Below are 20,123 nucleotides of genomic sequence, written 5' to 3'. Positions count from 1 at the left end.
TCTTCTCTGTAATAGAACACTGAGTTAGCTATGGAAAATTACTTGGAGCAGGAAATTTAATACTGTGAGAAAATGGGTACAATAAATTGTTGAAGGGAAAGAGCAGGTTACAAAGCAGTAAGTGCAGCATTATCCCAATTTTGTAAAAGAAAACCACATTCTCACAGGAAAAGCTCTGGCTGGCCGGGCAGAAGCAGAAACGTTAGCAGTACTTATCACTGGTTATGACTTTTTTTTTTTACTCTTTATACTTCTCTATATTTTCCAAAGTAACATTTATTACTTTTACAGACAAAAACAACAAGCATTACTTTTAAAAAAAGAAAGAAAATAGCAGCTCTCTATAAAATTGCAAAGTACCGTAATCACCAAAATACCAGTTTCATGAAATAGGAAGTGCATCTCCCTCTCCATCCACGGCAAACCTTCATCCTTTTTCTCCTTGCGACAGGGTCTTATGTGGCCCAATGATGTCAAACTCATTCTAAAGCCCATTTAAAAAGATTTATTTTATTTGTAAAGCTATGTGCAGGTGTGAGTGTGGGTGCCTGTGGAGGCCAGAAGAGGGCTTGGGGTCCCCTGAAGTGGGAAGACCCACAACCTGGCCATGGTCTTTGCAAGAGCAGCAAGTGCTCAAGCCCTGAGCATTCTCCAGCCACTCCTTTCTTATTTCACTCAACATCTTTCTATGGGATAATGTTTAGGGAGTAAAGGCAGAAAACTGAAGCTAAATTCTGTATTATACCATTACAAAGTAGGGCTTTTACATGTTTGCAGAATGACTGTTGTAGCTTTTTTTTTTTTTTTTGAAAATTAATTCCAAGTGTTCAATATTTACAGGTGCTGGACAGATCTACCACTCCCAAGTCCAGTGCTGGGAACCAGACCTTGAGCCTCGGGCATGCTGGGCAAATGGTGTACCAGGGAGCTACACCTCACTTTCACTACTTGACATTTCTTTCTCCCCTCCTGGACAGGGTCTCATGCAGCCCAGGCTAGCTTCAAGCTTGTTACAAAGCTAAGATTGGCCTTCAACTCCTAATCTTCCTTTCTCCCTGAAACCTGGATTATAACAGTGTGCCAACATGCTGGGCTCACCCCATTTTTTAATGTATAAAACCACAGATCAAGAGTTTGACATGTCTTGCTTTAAGCCCATATAGATATCTGAAAACACAATAGAAGCAATTTTCTCAGAGCACCTGTGGAAAGCTGCTTGTTTGTCAGGCTGCTTTATTATTGAGTTCTCAGCGAAAAACATGTTTTCACCTTGGCCTTCACCTAGAGACAGGGATAGGCAGGATGTTTTGCCAAGTTCACTTCCTTTTGAGGTAAACAAGTTTGAGTTCTTGATGAACTCCTTCACTGTACTGAGGCGCTTTGCTCTGACCATAAAAAGGAATTGTGGAATAAACCAGGCATGACAGTTTATAATGGCAACCCTCTTGAACTGATCTCGTGTGTAGAGTGTTATTTTTTGGTTTTCTTTCAATCCTCACTCCCCACTCATGAACTGTTTGACTCTTCTGGCGCACTCTGGCAGGCCCCAATGGAAGCAGGTCAGTAAGAGTACCACAGTGTTAAAAGTCATGATTCAGCTTCAAGATCTAGCTTGCTAGGGCTGCAGAGATGACTCAGTGGTTACAAGCACTTGACTGCTCTTTCAGAGATCCTGAGTTCAATTCCCAGCAACCACATGATGGCTCACAACCATCTGTGAACACTGGCTGGCCAGGCATGGTCGTGCATGCCTGTAATCCCAGCACTCTGGGAGGTAAAGGCTGGTGGTTCTCTGTGAGTTCAAGGCCAGTCTGGTCTATAAAGTGAATCTAGGGAAGCCAAGGCCACACAGGGAAACTAAAACAAACAGACAGACAGACAGACAGACAAAAGAACACTGGCTGTTCTTCTAGAGGATACGAGTTTGATTCCCAGAACCCACACACAACCTGTAACTCTAGTTCCAGGGAAAATGATGTCCTTTTCTGGCCTCCTCAGGCACCTGCTACACAGACATACATGTAGGCAAAACCACATTATGCATAAAATAAAAAAATTTGGCTTGGCCAGGGTTAGTGTAAAGTAAAGTATCTGTTGATCGCTTCTAATAGTAATGTGTTAACAGATGACCAACAAAACCTAGTTTGCCTGGGCGATGGCAAACACACTCATTTTCTAACTTCAATCTTTTATGTAGTCTCACTACATACCTTGGCTGGGCTGAAATTTGCTATGCAGACCAGGCTGGCCTTGAACTCACAGAGATCCACCTGCCTCTGCCTCCTGAGTGCTGGGACTAAAGGCGAGTGCCACCATGTTCAGCTGAAGTCATTCTGGTTGTAAGCTAGCGTGGTGACTAGCCAAAAACCCAGCTGTTCACTAAATTAGGACTATCAAGCTAAAACTTTCATCAGTTCTTCAAAAATGGAGCACAAGTCAGTGAGAACTAAATCAGGCAAATCAGGGTAAAGGGCCAATAAGCTGAAGCTGTTGTGGGTCTTAAGAAATATGTGGGGGGTGGGAGGGGAGATGGCTCAGTGGTTAAGAGCACCGTCTGCGATTCTAAAGCACCCCGGTTCAATTCCCAGCAACCACATGGCAGCTCTCTGTGATTCCAGTTCCAAGGGATCTGACACCTTCATATTAATACACATAAAATTAAATAAATTATTAAAAAAAAAGAAATATGGGAAGAAGTCTGCCAATATTCAGGACATATAAATTATCTTCTGTTTGAGAATATAATCAACAACAGAATTCCACTGTTTTTCCCTCAAATCTAATCCAAACTACAGACAAGCAACAACAAAGAAAACAACACCCCTTGGGCTCTGAAATTCAGTGACTTTCTTCTGCAGGATGTGCCTTGCTTACTGCGTGGCAGGACGCAGGTACCTTAGAATACAGCACTGCAGCGCCTGTATAGTCCTTCTCCTGAAATTTTTTGTTTCCTTCTTCTCTGTAGAAAAGGGGAGCATCATGGTCCTTTTCCACCACGTAGCCGCTGGAAAGTTGCTTTAGAAACATCTCATCCTTAGGCCTTTGTGAAGCAAGAAGGAGATAAACAGAAAGGAGGAATCTGTTATTTCGAGGAAGGCTCTGGGATCACTGCTCTAGCAATTGCGACAGGTAGCTAAGGCAGGGCACACAGGGCTCTCTGTACCGTGGGACTCGCCCGGAGAGTACTTCCTGGTCTCAGAGACATAGGGAATCCATTCAGAGCCGAGAGTACTCAGTCTAACTCTGTCTCATGCTTGGTGGTTAACAAATCATCCCTGGATTAGACATCACAATGAAGCTGGAGAGAATGATATGCTACACAGAAGCTTCAGATCAAGGAGCGTTCTTCAGTTTACACTGTGTTCAACACTGCGGAGGGCTGAGAAGACGCTCGGCAGTTAACTGCATGTGCTGATCTTCCAGAGGACCCGAGTTCACTTGGTGTGCCCTTGGTGACGGCCGCCTGTAACTCTAGCTCCAAGGGCATCTTACACCTCTGATCTCCGTTAGCACCTGCACTTTTGTGCACACACCCACATACAGAAACATACATATAATTAAAAACAATAAAAATAAATTGCAAAAAACAATTACCGAGGCTCTGGGCATGTGGTGCAGACCTGCAATCCCAGCCCTCGAGAGACGGAGGCAATAGGGTGACCACCAGCTGGAGGCCGGCCTGAGCAAGACAGCAAGCTGTCTGTTTGTTTTACAAATACGTGAGCAACAACAACAACAACAACAACAACACACACACACACACACACACACACACACACACACTACTAAGGATGTTAAAATGTGTGTGTTGCAGGGCGGAACAGGATGACTCTGCTCACAAAGGCACTTACTAGCAAACCTGACAATGTGAGTTTGACCCTGGGGCCCAAATGATGGAAGGAGAGCACATCTGCAAGTTGCCTTTTGATTTCTACATGAGCACAATGGCACCCACGTGCATGTCTGCACATAAAACCACAAACCCAAATAATTTAAAGTACCTGCCGAGGGTGGGAGCACAGCCTTTAACCCCAGAATGTGGGAGGCAGACGCAGGCGGATCTCTGAGTTTGAGGCCAGCCTGGTCTGCATAGCAAATTCCGTAACAGTCAGGGTTACACAGTGCTATCTCGTTTCAAAGTAAGTAGATAAATGATGAATGGGGGTTGGAGAGAGGGCTCAGTGGTATGTTTCCGGCACCAACACAGCAGCTCTAGTTCCAAGGGATCCAACACCCCACCCCTGGTTTCTGCAGGCACTAGGCATGTATAGTGAACATATATGCATGTAGGCAAAACACTCATATACAGAAAATAAAAATGAAATTAAGTAAAACCTTGTTTTTTAAAATAACTTTAGGTTTGCTCGCAAACACGCTGAAAGAATTCCTGCGTGACAGCCTTCCAGACTGCATAAGCACTAACCCTCTTTCCATCCACTTAGGACTCACCTTCCTCTGTGCCCCACCCAGGTGTTTTTGGCATTTAAAGGCACATGCTGCTACTCCCAACTTCAATATTTTTTTTCTTGACATGTCTTTTTATGTAACACAGGCAGGCCTCAAACCCACAGCCCTCCTTCCTAAGCTTCCCAAATGCTGGTAAAAAGTTTTATTTTCTTTAACTTTTTTTTAAATGTGTGTGTGAGAGACATGTGCAAGTTTCCATGGAGATTAGAAGAGGGTGTTGGAGCTCTGGAGCTGGAGTTACAGGTGCTTGTGATCCACCTGATGTGCAAGGAACTGAACTCAGGTCTTCTAGAGGAGCAGCAAAGCCTCTCTCCCGTCCCACAAATGTCTTTAATTAGTGGACTTTGGTCTGTTACAAATTTTAAAAATACACATTTATAATATAAAATATTACATTTTTAAATGAGGAAAAACTGTACAGAACAACTTACATTATACTTTTTGACCACAATGCCATAAAGTAAAATATGAACAATAAAAGTAAGAACAAAATAAGACAAGATCTGGGCTGAAGAGATGGCTCAGTGGTTAAGAGCGCTGGCTACTCTTTCTGAGGAACTGGATTCAATTCCCAGCATCCACATGGCAACTCACACATGTCTGTGACTCCAGCTGGCAGTCTGTATGACTTCCTCATACAGACACACAGGTAGGCAAAACACCAACGCACATAAAAAACAAACAAACAAAAACCCAAACAGGATCTTAGGTATGATGACACAAGGTTTCCCCTTCCCCCAGACAGGGTTTCTCTGTGTAGCCTTGGATGTCCTGGACTTGCTTTGTAGACAAGGCTGAACTCACAGTGATCCACTTGCCTCCCTGAGTGCTGGGATTACAGATCTATGCCACCACACCTGACTGGCCAACACTCAGGAGGCAGAGGCAGGTAGATTTTTGTGACTTTGAGGCCAGCCTGGTCTACATAGAGTTCTAGGCCAGCCAAAGCTACATAGTGAGACACTGCCTCACAAAAACAAAATAAAAATCCTCTCCCCCCGAAAACAAACAAACAAACAAAAAAACAAGAAAAAATAAAACCTCTTTCCCCCACCTCTGTCTGTCTGTCTGTCTGTCTTCTTTTTCGAAAGAGGGTTTCTCTGTATAGCCCTGGCTGTCCCGGACTCGATCTGTAGACCAGGCTGGCCTCAAACTCACAGTGATCCACCTTCCTCTGCCTCCCTGAGTGCTGGGATTACAGGCACGCACCACTGTGCCCAGCTGTAAAACTTCTCTTAAGTAACTTCAGAGGAGGAATTACAATCAAAGCTGCAGCTTTTTAAAACATTCCTGTGCTTATGCAGATCATGTGTGTGTCACAATGCACAGGCAGAGGGCAGAGGGCAAATTCAGGGGTCACTTTTTTCTTACTAATGTGCAGGTCCCAGGGATTGAATTTAGGTCATCAGGCTTGGCTGCAAGTAGCTTTTAACCCCCAATCCCTAGCCATCTCCTCGGCCGACACAAATATGAGCATCCGAATAGGGAGGTTCCGCCTGTACCTGTAGTTCCAGCACTGAGTCTGGGCAAAGATGGGGGTGGGGTGGGGTCACTGCAGCTTGCTGGTTTCCAGCCCTGGGGCGGGGGAAGGAAGCTCCATGTTCAAGATGATGCACTTCCTCAAAGGAATGCATTTATTTCTTTGGACATGTGCCATGAGAGAGGATATATGGTAACTCTCTCATGGATTTTTTTTGATGTTGATAAATGAATACATACACTATATCATCAAATGAAAGTGTAGAATTTTGTTTTGCTTTGCTTTATTTGAGACAGGGTTTCTCTGTGTAGCCCTGGCTGTCCTAAATCTCACTATGTAGACCAGGCAGGCTTTGAACTCAGAGACCCTTCTGCTTCTGCCGACTGAGTAGTAGGAAAAACGGCGCTCCCTATCACTACGGCTGAGAGTGTGCAACTTATGTGAGCTGCCAAAGGGGTGATGAAAGTGTAAAATTTAATGCACAGCTCCACAGCTTTGGTTCAGAGTGCCTGCTCTAACTGGATAGAAGTTCACTGAGTTTGCGTCTGGTTAATTTTGGTGCCTGATGTTTTTATTTATTTCCAGGATTTTTATAATAATGTTTATAAAATTATTATTATGACGATGATTTTGTTTTGAGACAGGGTTTCTCTGTGTAGTTCTGGCTGTCCTGGAACTTACTCTATAGACCGGGCTGGCCTCAAACTCAAAGATGTGCCTGCTTCTGCCTCTCAAGTTCTGGGATTAAAGGTGTGCGTCACCACCACCAGACTAAATTATTATTTAAAAAAAATAATAATATAAGATGGAGAACGTGACATCCTCCACTGGCCTCCATGTTGCATGCGTACGCATACACACCAGCACACTCCACATATATCACACACACACAAAATATAGAACAATCAAGTTTCTAATATAGTAAGATATATATTAATCAATGCTTATAAACACACAATCATGTAACTTATCATATTATGCAACCATCACTGCTGTCTTCTTGTTTTTTTTGAGGCAGGGTTTCTCTGTGTAGCCCTGGCTTGTCCTGGAACTCACTGTTAGGTCCAGTGCCACTCTCTTCCTGCCGCCTGCAGATAGGGATGTAGAACTCTCAGCTACAAATTCTCCAGCCTCATGTCTGCCTGCATGCCACCATGCTCCCTGATGACAAAGAACTAAACCTCTGAAACTATAAGCCATCCCCAATTAAATGTTTTCTTTTGTAAGCATTGCAATGGTCATGATGTCTCTTCGCAGCAATAGAAAGCTGACTAAGACAAGGTGGTTTCCAGTTCTGACTACTGTGTGTAACGTGGCTGTGAACACTGCTGTGCAAGTATCTGCTCACACCCCGCTTTCAGTTCTTTTGGATATAAACCCACAAGTGGGATTACTGCATCATACAATAATTCTCTAACTTCCAAGCAATTTTCTACAATGGTTGTATCATTTTACAGTCCCACTGGCTATGAGAAGGATTCCCATTTCTACACATCCTCACTAACATTTCTGTTTTTGTTTTTGAGTAACAGCTGTCTAATGGCTGTGAAGTGGTATCTTATCTCAGTGTTGACTTGCATTTCCCTGATCATTAATGTTGTAAGGCACCATTTTACATGTTTATCGCCTGTTTGTGTATTGTCTTCTTCAGAGAAATGTTGATTCAAGTTATTTGCCTGTTTTTAATTGGATTTTTAAAAATTGCTGTTGAGTGTGGGAGTTCTTCATTAATTCTGGATATTAATATTCTGATAAAATGATTAACAAGTATTTACTTCCATTTTCTGCACTGTGTTTCTATTCTCTTGCTATCGTCTTTTGATTCTGAATGGTTTAACCTTGATGAAGTACAGTTTATTCTTTTCTCTTAATAGCCATGCTATTGACACACCCAGTAATCACTGCCAAAGCCAGTCATGAAGATTTTAAGAGATTTACAGTTTTAGCTCTTTAAGTTTGCAAATTCTGTTTCACTTAATTTTGTATGTGGTATAAAGACCTAACTTTACCCTTTTCCATACGGCTTGTAACTAGTACACAAACAGCTGAATTCCTCTTTCCTCCAGTCGTAACCTCTGTTGTGTAGCAGTTTCTTCAGAGAAAAGCCTCCACCTCAGTGGGAAGCTCCTTGAGTACACAACTCTGCAGCTCCAGTAAGTCTCTGAAACTGACTGAACTCACCAGGTCCCTTCTTTCCCAAGCATACAGAAGCTGTGAGGACAGGAGGACACGGTCAGGTCAGCTAAGCTGCCCAGCTGCCTGGAAGAGGCTCCCACCCAGTGGACTGGCTCCAAGACACACCCCTCAGCTCGCTGAGCTGCCTGCAGGCTGTGCAGTGAACCCAGGTTTCTGGCTTTCAGACGTTTTCCAGGCTGGGTCGGGCTTTTAGTGACTCAGGAAGAGTGTCACACAACACTCTCATTTGTTGCTAGTTAGGGTTACTATTGCTGTGAAGAGACACCATGACCGAGGCAACTCTTACAAAAGAAAGCACTTCATTGGAGGCTTGCTCACAGTTTAGTTCATGATCACCGTGGCAGGAAGCACACAGGCACGGCACGAAAGTCGTGGTTGAGAGCTCTCCATGCTGATGGGGGCGGGGGGCTGGCATGAACTTTTGAAACCCCTTAGTGATATACCATACCTACTCCACACTTCCTAATCCTTCCCAAACAGTTCTACCAACGGGGGAGGGGGGACTGAGTATTTAAATACATGAGCTTACGGGGTATTTTCATTCAAACCACCTCCCTTCCTCTCCCCCCACCTCCTCCTTCCCTTCACTCTTCCTCCCTCCTCTCTAGTAACACTGAGAGAAGAAAAGCCTCTTAATGAAGTCCACTTGCAAAGCAGGAACCCCCGCGTTGGCCTTAGACTAGGTACAGTTAGACTAGAGGCAGCAGTTCAGTGACTGGCCCTCCTCTCTGTTTGTGCCCACCTTTATCTCTAATAATTTCGAAGAGAGGCAGCTGGGTGTGGTGGCACACCCTTCCTACCGGCACTCAGGAGGCACCAGCCTGGCCTACAAAGCAAGTTTCAGGCTAGCCAGGCCGCCTAGTAAAACCATGCCTCAAACAAAAGAAAGAAAGATGGCGATGGTGATGTGAGCAGCAGGAGTAAACACAGCTATCCCCAGTGTTTACCGTTAGGCATTTTTATATTTTCTTAGCTAACGGTCATAGTTTGAATGTGACAAGTCCCCCATGTGTTTGAATACAGTCTCTAACTGATAAGACTGTTTTGTAAGGTTGTGGCAGGCACCTTCTCTAAGGCCTAGCTGGCAGATGTACATCATCCTTACATTATAAAAGCAACTTGAGAACAGAGAAACAGATAGGAAAGCCCCTGGTTCATTCTGAGACTACCACACTCTGAATCTAAGAGTTGACAAAGAGAACAGAAAAAAATATGTAGGCTAATATATATGACTATAAATAACTATAGTTATAAAAATCTTACATTAACAGATTAAGAAAAACGGCCATTTTTCTCAAGATATTTTTCTAAATTTGACAAAATTCAATGCGTATTTGTGATAAAAGTTTAGCATGAAGAAATATAGGGCGACGCCCTTGAACTGAAGCCAGCTGCATGTTATAAGCCTCTACCCTAAACGCGTCCTAGTACTCCACACAGTACGAGGTGTGCGCCTGTGCGGTGGACGTTACAGTGAGTGCGAGAGGCAAATACTGGATCAGAGGAGCACTCTGGACAGATATCATAATCTAACCTAAAAATGCCAAGCAGAGTGGCATAAAAATGAAATAATGTTGAAACATACCAAAGCAGTCATTTATACAGCAATTTAAAAGAGTCTACCTTTTATTTATGCCCCTAACCATCAATTATAGAGCGTAATTGGGGGAAAATGCCTAGACACAATAACAACCAAGGAAACCTTACAAGTAAAAATAAATCTAACAGGAAACGCGCAAGCCCTGTATAAAGGAAACTATAAACCTTTACTTGAGGACATAAAAGAAACCCCAAGTAAGTGGCAAGACAACCTTTTCCTCAGATGAAAACATTTAATATTGTAAAGATGTCAGCTCTCCCTAAATGAACCTATAAATTTAACACAATCCCAATCAAGAGCCCAACAACATTTTTTATGAAATGCGACAAGCCAATTCTGAAGTTCACGTGGGGAGACCCATACGACACAGCAAAGGCTCTGAAGGTGGTAATGGCTGTGCATGTGTGTGCCCTGGCCTAACACCATAGCTGGGAAGTCACATTTGCACTGGAGGGACCGGTTTCTTGCTTTTCAAGTGCCCCTTCCTCCTTACAGGTCAGTCTTAGAGCGGAAACTGTCCCTTGAGTGGAAACTGGGTTGACATCCGGATCACAGCAAGTTTGGGCAATCCCAGGAGCTGCTTCTTTTTGACCAAAAGACTCTCCAGGAGATCAAAGTTAGGCTAATCTATTCCTAAAGCTGGGCATAGTAGTGCTCACCCTTACTCCCAGCACTCAAGGGGCAGAGGCAGGAGGATCTCTGTGAGTTCAAGGCCAGCCTGGTCTACACAGTGCATTCTAGGACAGCCAGGGCTACACAGTGAGACCCTGTCTTGAAAAATAAAATAAAATAGAGCCTTCCTAGAACTTTTCAGTGAAACTCTCCAAAAAGAAGGTCTCCTTCTCTGGGGTTAGTACTCTATATGGGTGTGCCCTGGGCTAAGAGTGGGTGCAGCATTACCCAATGCCAAGCCTGCTAGTTCTTGAAGAAATACCAAGTCTGAAGGCATGCTCTGAGCCTGTATACAAGCCAGCCTGAAAATATATCTGCTTTTGGAAATTTTAGTTCTAGAGTTACAAATTTCACATTTGTGCTGGGTTTCTGTTATCCTGAAACTCAAAGAGTTATAAAATGAATGAAGTCATGGTAATTCAAACTCTTTGGTTTGGGCACGCAGACTCAATACATTTATAAAATAAGAGGGAACCTAATTTTCTTTCTCTTTTTAAAAAAAAATATGTATTTATTTCATGTATATGAATGCTCTGTTTTCATGCACACCAGAAAAGGGAATCAGATTCCATTACAGATGGTGTGAGCCACCAAGTGGTTGAATTGAACTCAGGACCTCTGGAAAACAGCCAGTGCTCTTAACCCCTGAGCCAACTCTCCAGCCTGGATGCAAAGTTCTCAGCAATTTCTCTAGCACCATATTTGCCTTCAGGCTGACATGCTCCCTGCCATGATGATAATGGACTAAAGCCTTCTAAAACTGTGAACAAGCCCCCAGGTAAGTGTTCTCTTTTATAGGGGCCTTGGTCATGGTGCCTCATCACAGCAGTAGATACTATAAAATTTTTAAAGGATTAAAATAACCAGAAAAATTAATAACATACATAGTGAAGTATATCAAATATTACAACAGCCACACCTATAGATAGATGCGAGATGACCCACTGATAAAACAGACAAAAGACACAAGTAGAACTCACAAAATGAACTGTAATGCCAGAAAAAGGATACTATTTTACTTGTGGTCAAAAAACTATTGATTAAATACCAGCTCCCCCCCCCCGCCCCCTTTTTTGTTCTTCTCACACTTTGTGGTCCTGGAGACTGAACTCAAGGACTGCTGCTTTGGAATGTTGGTGAGAGTGTGGGAAGTATCTCTCACACACTGTTTATGGTAAGCCGATAAAGGCTTTCTGGTGGACAATATGGCAATATCTAAGATGCCTATAGCCACGGGGGGAACAATTCTCTGTCTCAGAGTCTGTCTTAGTTTAAGTTATGTGGTCAAAAACACACATAAAGATTGTTTACTGCAGCATTATCTGAAATAGTGAAACAAAACCAAACAACAACAAAAAACACTTAATTGCTCATCAGTGGGGAAAAGAACAACTAAATTGGGATGTGATTATACTATCCCAGTTCTATCTCATGGCTATTAAGATTCAGGTGTGATGCTGAAAAGCCCCTGAGGAACAATGTCAAATAGAGAAGAAAAAGATATATAATGTATTGTATTTATGTACAAGCATATGCAAACATACAAAAGGACTAGAAAGCTCTTTGACTATAGATCTTTGAAAAGAATGAGCAGTGTTATGGTTTGGAAATAAAAAGTTCCTCCAAACTCCTGAGTTCGAGGCTTGGTCTTCAATGCAAAGTTTAGACGTGGATCTGTTAGGAAGTGACTGGCTCAGGAACATTCTGATCTCATTAATGGATTAATCATTTGATGGATTAACAATCTGAAGGAATTACTTAGAGGTGGCAGAAACAAGATGAGGCCTAACTGGAGTTAGTTCGTCACTGGGGGCGTGCCCTGGAAGAGTCTACCTTGTCCTCGGTCCTTTGCTCTCTCTACTTCCTGGCTTCCATGCCATAAGCAGTCTCTTCTACCATAAGCTGCTGCTCACATGATACTCTGATTTCCTTCAGATCCTAAGCCAGGCAGCAAGATGGCCTGCATTAAACTGTAAGCCAGAACAAACCTTCCCCCCTTGAACCTACCAGGCATTTTGCTACAACAACGAAAGGCTGAGCACCACAGAAAGGTGCTGCAGAATGTCAGGCTGCTGCTAGCACTTATCTGATGAGGGGTTCACACTCTAGAACTGGTTTAGAAAAGGTGAGTAGAAACGGCTGGAGCAACAGGCTACATAGAGCATAGAACGCTACAAACTGCATTCACTGAACTCTCCTGAGAACAGAGTGTTGATAGATGCAGCTAGTAAAGGCTGTGCTCCTGAGGTTTCAGATGGGAACATGCACTTTCTTGGGAACTGGATCAGAGCCATTCCTGTGACATTGTGACAAAGGACTTGTCCACATTCTGCTATGCATTGAGACTTTGTGGAAGGTTGAATTTAAAGGTAATGGATTAATCCACTGGAGTGAATTTTAAGGCAGCCCAGGCTGTGGCTTAAACATTACGGGCTGCATTTAACTGGATATATATTAAGAACTGGGAACAGAAAAGCAGAGTAGAAAACATGATTTTGGCAGAAAGGGGGTTCTTGATATACAACTTAGTTTTCATGGTTAGCTTTTGTGTTGCTGTCACCAAAATACTTAATGGAAACAACTTCAAAGGAAGTTTATTGTGCCTCATGGGTTCAGGGTTTTCCCATCTGTAACGGCAGGGAAGACAAGATAGAAGAGCTCACCATGCGGGCAGGAGGGTGTGGGAGAGGACAAGTGTTCATTAGGTAATGGATCAGGAAATAGAGAGCTACCTATAACCTTGCAGGCCGACTACTACTGACCTACCTATATCAGCCAGGACCTACATTAAAAAAATTATTTATTATATGGACAGTGCTCTGCCTGCATGTACACCTGCATGCCAGAAGAGGGCACCAGATCTCATTATAGATGGTGTGAGCCACCATGTGGTTGCTGGGAATTGAACTCAGGACCTCTGGAAGAACAGCCAGTGCCATCTCTCCAGCCCTTTCTTTTGTTTTGTTTTGTTTCTCTGTGTAGCCATGGCTGTCCTAGAACTCTCTGTAGACCAGGCTGGCCTTGAACTCACAAACACCTGAATACCTCTGCTTCCTGAGTGCTGAGACTAAAGGTGTACACCACCACTGCCCGGCTCCAGGCTCCAGATTTAAAGGATCTACTAGCTAGGAACCAAGTATCAAGCCACCAATTTTTGGGGAATAAAGATAAAGGCACAAATTACAATGGGAGTGCATTTCAAGGTTTGGACAAGGAGGGCATAGTTGTTAAAAAGAGGAATGCTGGTCGAGGGTGTCTCACATCTTTAATTCCAGCACTTGGGAGGCAGAGACAGATGGATCTAGTAGCCTAGTCTACGTAGTTCCAGGACAGCCAGAGCTACATAATGAGACCCTATCTGAAAAAAGAAAAAAAAAAAGTATTACTGAGGCTCCAGGTTTAATGCCCTTCAATGCCCACAACCCCCAAACAACCAAACAGCTCTCCCAACCCCAAACAACCAAATCACAAAATTGGGGCTAGTGAGATGGCTCAACATAGGAAAGTGTGTGCCAAAAAGACGGACAACCTTAGTTTGATCCCTGGGAACCCACATGTGGGAAGAGAGAACCAATTCCCACAAGTGTCATCCCTGGGACGACACCAAGCTGGGAGGGAGGGAGCAGACTCTGGAACAGGCAGGTTCTGCAGGATTCCAGTCCAGCTGGGTGGGTGATTATAGCCCTTCCCCAAGAGGAACAGGAAGAAAAGAAAACTCCAAGCAGTTCAAGCTAAAATGCAGATGGCGGTGCAGGCCAGAGTAGCTACACCGGGCAGCGATGGGAACCTAGCCAGCAGGCAGGTCCAAGAGTCCAGCGGTGGGTGAATGTTCAGAGAGGAAGTCCTCAGTGAAGCAGTCCTCCAAGTGTCACAGCTCAGGGGAAAGAGCCACTCTCAGAAATCTTCAGTGAAATAGCTCATGCCGCTTTATTGAGGTGGACAGGGACTATGTAAACCTTGGTCTGTGAGGTTATTGTAGGGTGAAGGAATTTCACTGTTTGTGGCTGGGGTGCCGATGATGCTCTATTTACATCCAGGTGCTGACTCCGTGACTACCCGTGACTACCTTGAGAGTTGGGGGCCACCAGGGTACGCAGGCTCAGAACAGGTTCTTAACTCGTGCTGATCTCGAGGGGTCTGAACATGCTCCATCTCACATGCCAGTTCCCCTGGTGGCATGGCCCACATGCCCCTCCACACGTTCCCTCTAACCTCCACTCAAATGCCTCCCACAAATGTAATAAAAAAGAAAGCTACAGCTGCACATGGCTATGCATGCCTGTAATCCAGTACTCCAGAGGCTGAGGCAGGAGGATTATGAATTTGAGACCACACAGCAAGTTCTGCCAGCCAGGGATACATAGTGTAAACCTGTTAAAAAACAATCAAGCAAAAGCAACAGTAACAACCAGCACCACAAACCCCCGAAGAGTGCCTCAAAGTAAGGATAGCAACAAAAATGCTCAGTTAAGGACATTTCTGGAATCAGCAATATCCTTCCAAGTGCTCAGGGATATATTAACATTTAGAAAACTTTCCCCGAAGGCACAGGCACAGGCAGAGGGCTCGAACAGCTGCCCAGGCAGTAGTTTACCCCGGGCAACAAGAGGCCACTTGTAGCTTCTGTAGGAGCCACTGTCTACGAGGCCTAAACTGCTGTGCAACATGGCTGTGCAACTTGGCCTTATCCACACGTCACTGCTTTGTAGTCACACAGTTATAGCATCATGAAAGCTTCCACCCAGGTTCTAAACGAAAGCTGGGGAGACTAGTTTGGTCTTGCTTTAGTGCCACACTTTTTTCTGTCTCTGTTGCACCATTTGGAATAGAAATGTTTTCTCTGTGCCACTGGGGATACGTAGCTTGCTGTTGGTTTGTACAGGGACTCATAGCTAAGAGTTTGCCTTGAGCCTCAGAGGAGCATCTGGGCTTGATATGTGAACACTATTGGCACTGCTGAGATTTGGGGGACTCAGGCAATAAACTAAAGGCATTTTACATTAGGGGATGGCCAAGGAGTCTTTGGGGGCCAGGGCGGAATGTCATGGTTTGAATATGACATATCACCCCAAAGGCACATGTGACCTCAGCTGGTGGATCCAACCTTTGAGAGGTGACTGGATCAGGAGAGCGCTGACCTACTCAAGGAATCAATCTTTCAACAGATTCACAATCTGATGGCATTTTTGTTATAAACTTGGAGGTGGGGCCTAGTTGAAGTTCATAGGTCACTGGGAGCATCTCCTGAATGCTTGTCGTCACCATGGCCCGTCTGTCTTGCCCTTTGCTTCCCGGTTACCACAAGATGTAGGGCCTCTTTGGCCACGTGCTCCTGCTACTACGCTATCCCTCCTCATCACAGGCAGGCCCAGAGCAACAGAGCCACGTTCCCGTTAACTGAAACCTCCGGAGCCCTGCGCCATCTCTTCAGCTCTGTCTTAAAATATTATTATTATGCGTACGGTTGTTTTGCCTGCACGTACGTTTGCACCACATGCTTGCATGGTGGCCTCAGAGGCTAGAAGGCACTGGATCTTTTTTTGTTAGGGTCATGTTGCTGTGATAAAGACATAAATAAATGGACAAACTTGGACTGCCTTTCTCAGCTATTTGTCACAGCAATCCCTAAGCCTAATTAACAAAAGGATAAGGGGGAAATTTTCGTATTTATCTTGATTAAACAGTTTTAATGTTTGATAGTAAGAATATGCTTGTATTTTACATTAATAAAAAAGAAAACTCACAAGAGTTTTTAAAAAATTACAACCCTAAGTGTGTCATGAATTTAAACTATAAAAGCACCAGATCCCCTAGAGCTTGAACTGTAAGCAGTTATGAGCTGTCCTATAGGTGCTGAGAATTGAACCTAGGTCCCCTGCAGGAGCAGCCAGTGTTCATGACCACTGGGCCATCTCTCCAGCTCCCTCTTAAACTTTATTATGTGTATGGCTGTTTTGCCTGCATGCACATTTGTGCACCACATGCTCGCATGGTGCCTGCAGAGGCTAGAAGAGGGCACTATCCTTTTTTGTTAGGGTTTATACTGCTGTGATAGAAGATGGTGACTAACAGCAGCTTGTTGAGGAAAGTGTTGTATCTTTTAACTCTCGGTCCCACTCCATTCCTGAGGGAAGTCAGGGAAGTGCACTGCTTACTTGCTTCCCTCAGCCTGCTTTCTTACACCCCAGGACTGCCCAGGAGTGGCTCTACCCACAGCAGACTGGGCCCTTCTACATCAACCATCAGTCAGTAAATTATCCCACAGGCCAATCAGATGGGGTATTTTCTTAACTGAAGTTCCTTCTCAGATTGATCCTAGCTTATGTGAAGGGGACATAAAAACTAGCCAGCACAGATCCCTTGGAACTAGAGTTACAGGTGGTTTTGAGCTGCCCTGAGAGTGATAGGAATTGAACCTATGGCCTCTGAAAGAGCAGCAAGTCTTCTAACTGCTGAGTCATCTCTTAGCTCCTGGCCTCAAACTCTTAATGCTCCTATCCCAGTCTGCATTATGGGTCTGTGCTATTATGTCCTACTTGTTTTAACTTAATTTTACCATGTGTGTACGTGATGGATGAATGTGTGCATATCTGTGTGCAGGTGAAATATGGAGGCCATTGGATGACAGATTGATGTCTTCTCAATTGTTTTTTGGGGTGGGTGGTTGGGGGGTCTTTGTGTAGCCTTGGCTATCCTGGAACTCATTTTGTAGACCAGGCTGGCCTTGAATCAGAGATCTGCCTGCCTCTGCCTCTTCAGTGCTGGTATTAAAGATGTGCACTACCATCACCACCCAGCCTTCACCTCGTTTGTTTGTTTGTTTGTTTGTTTATTTATAGACAGGGTTTCTCTGTGTAGCCTTGGCTGTCCTGGACTCACTCTGTAGACCAGGCTGGCCTCGAATTCACAGAGATCCACCTACCTCTGCCTCCCTGAGTGCTGGGATTCCAGGCGTGTACCACCATGCCTGGCTCCTCACCTTAATTTTTGTGACAGGGTCTCTTCACTGAACTAGGGCTCACTTCTCAGCTTACTGCCTGGCCAGCGACCCTGAGATCCACCTGTCTCTACCGTCACATCTAATCTCAGGTTATAGATGCATGTGATCATGCCTGGCTCATCTTAGTTGTCAACTTCACTGGATCTGTAATCAACAAAAATTCAAGCTGCTGGCACTCCTGGGAGGGACTTTCTTACTTATGTGCAAGAACACTTTGCCTGCATGCATGTATACACACCACATGCGTGTCTGGTGTCCTCAGAGGTCAGAAGACAGTGAGGGCCCCTGGGACTGGAGTGGCTGATGGTTGTGAACTATCATGAGTGCTGGGAATTGACTCAGGTCCTCTGTAAGAGCAACAAGTCCTCTAACCACCAAGCCCTATCTCTAGGCCCCTGTGAGGGATTTTCTTGATCGCTTACAATGAGAAGACCCATATTAAATGCGGGTGGACCGAAACTTTGCCATTTGCCTACTTGCCTTCATTCTTGCTGGCAAGTTTATCTGTCCTCTTGCTAATACATTCCTTTGCTGGTATTTTTCAGCTTCCAACCTAGACTGGTGAGCAGCAGCTCTCCAGGGTCCTCCAGGCCTGCAATGCCAGACTGGTACAGCTAAGACAGCCAGACCTGTAGACTGAGCAGCTACTCGATTCTCAGCCTCTTCAGGGTCAGACAAGCCACTACCAGACTACCCAGAACATAGTATGTAAGCCAATCATATTTTAACACATATATTCAGCTGGCGCACGCCTGGAATCCCAGCACTCAGGAGATAGAGGCAGGCAGATATTTGAATTCAAGGCCAGCCTAGTCTACAGAGTGCGTGCCAGGTCAGGGGTACACAGAGAAACCCTGTCTTAACAAAACCATATATCCACTCTACCAATTTTGTTTCTTTAGAGAATTCTAATATATGTGGGTCCCAGGGTTTTGAACTCAAAATCTTATGTTTACGCAGCAAATTTCCTTCCACTAGCACTAGTGAAGCTGAGGCAGGAAGGGCCAGCCTGTGCTATATGGAGAGACCCTGTCTTAAAAAAAACAAAATTTATAAAATTCAGTATAGCTGGTTTTTCACTGATCCTTGAATGTGGTCCTCCTGAGCTTTAGTTTGAGAGCCTAAAGAAACATCCTTCCTTTAGGTATCAAGGTTTTGGTTTTAGGAGGTTCTGAACTTGGATCTGTGGCTTGTCACATCAAAGACATCTAACATTTGGCACATGTCTTGACAGAGAGATCTTTTGTTTGCTACAGTAACCCTTCTGGCAGTGGAATTCTGCTTAACAGTAGAGGACTGCAGATTTATTCTGCCTTTTCAGTTGACTTTCCATTCCTGAGAACTGGGGAAAACTGATTTTATATTTGGGCTTTGATTTGTCCATTTGTTAACCCATCACACCAGATCTAAATGGCTGCCAAGAACTCTGCTGGCTTCTCTTTCTTCCAGGGTGGTCACTTTGCTGGGCTCATCCTTATTCCTCGGCCTGCAATTTATCCCCAGGAAAGAAAATGGCTAATGATCAATAAAAAGCAGCCTTTACCTTCGGAAATTTTAGTCCGTCTAGACCTTACTGCTATCTGATGTCTTTAAAATGAGTTTGTCATGGTAGAATTTTTTTAGTTGACTCAGGAGTATTGCCTGCTGTGACCTATCAGATCCCACCTGGAAGAAGTCCTCTTTGCCAAATGTGAAGAAATCTGGCATCAGTACATACTGCAAAAACAAGATTTGAGATTACATTTACTATGGAGTGTAAGGCAGAAGAAAAAAAAATTAGCCAGTTTCTGGGCTGTAACCATAGCTGTTGGTACAGTTCAAGACGAGAGTCTACCAGATGGTCTGATGCAGACTGGCAGGGGGGAGGGCTGGGGTGAGGGCCAGTGCGCCATCATGAGTTAGTTTGCTCTTACTTTCTTATTTATGAAAGCAAGGTCTAATGCAGTTTACGGTCATCTCAAACTCGGCTTTGTGAAAACTCAGCTCTGCGGATGACCTTGAACTTCTGATCCTCCTGCATGCTGGCATACAAGCATGGGCTATCAGGAGTGGCTTACAATTTTAGACTTTCAATACAGAATAGCTCTGTAATGGTTGGCGTTAACTAACAACTTGACATAACCAAGAATCATCAGGGAAGAGTCTCAATGAAGTGACTGCCCACATGGGAGTGGGCTAGAGCATGTTGGTAAGGGGTTATTCTGACTGTTGATTGATGCGGGAAGACCCAACCCACTTTAGCAGCACCATCCCTGAGCAGGAGGTCTCAGGTAGTACAAAGAGGAGAAAGATTGCTAAGAGCGAGCAGGCAAGCAAGCCAGGATCCATGTATTTATTCTCTGTTTTTGACTGTGGATATGATGCTGCCTGGACTTCCCAGAAATCATGGACCATACCCTGGAATTGCAAGGCAAATAAACCTTTTCCTCTTTCAAGTTGCTTCTGCTAAGATAGTTTATCACAGCAACAGAAATGAAATTAGAACAGGCCCATAATTTTCCAGGTTTGGAACTGAACTCAAGACTGTTGGAATTCAGTAAAATAAGGGACCACTGGAAGGGATTCTGATTTTGATTGCAAAATCATGTGTTTATTTCTGGATATGTTAGATTTATAGATTTGAGTCTCAGAAAAGAGGTCAGAGCTTGAGATACATTTTAAGGACACTTCAGAGAAAACTGATGTCTGAAAACAACTACCTCAGTTGA

General features: G+C 44.2%; 1 protein-coding gene across 5 annotated transcripts in view; it reads right to left on the bottom strand.

Moving 5' to 3' along the window:
* Window positions 1–20,123, bottom strand: part of Smyd4 (SET and MYND domain containing 4) — a 52,173-nt gene that overhangs the window by 27,471 nt on the left and 4,579 nt on the right. For 3 of the 5 annotated variants that reach the window (XM_055620304.1, XM_055620307.1, XM_055620306.1), the window contains exon 3: window positions 2,896–3,040. The exons of the other annotated variants lie outside the window; for them this stretch is intronic. In XM_055620304.1, coding sequence (XP_055476279.1) covers window positions 2,896–3,040 — 145 coding nt within the window. The remainder of the gene's footprint in view (window positions 1–2,895; window positions 3,041–20,123) is intronic. 5 annotated transcript variants of the gene reach the window in all.

This window comes from Psammomys obesus, unplaced genomic scaffold, assembly GCF_907164565.1.
Source record: "Psammomys obesus unplaced genomic scaffold, mPsaObe1.curated_primary_1811, whole genome shotgun sequence".
Classification (NCBI taxonomy): Eukaryota; Metazoa; Chordata; class Mammalia; order Rodentia; family Muridae; genus Psammomys; species Psammomys obesus.
This window is presented reverse-complemented; position numbering and strand designations above follow the sequence as displayed.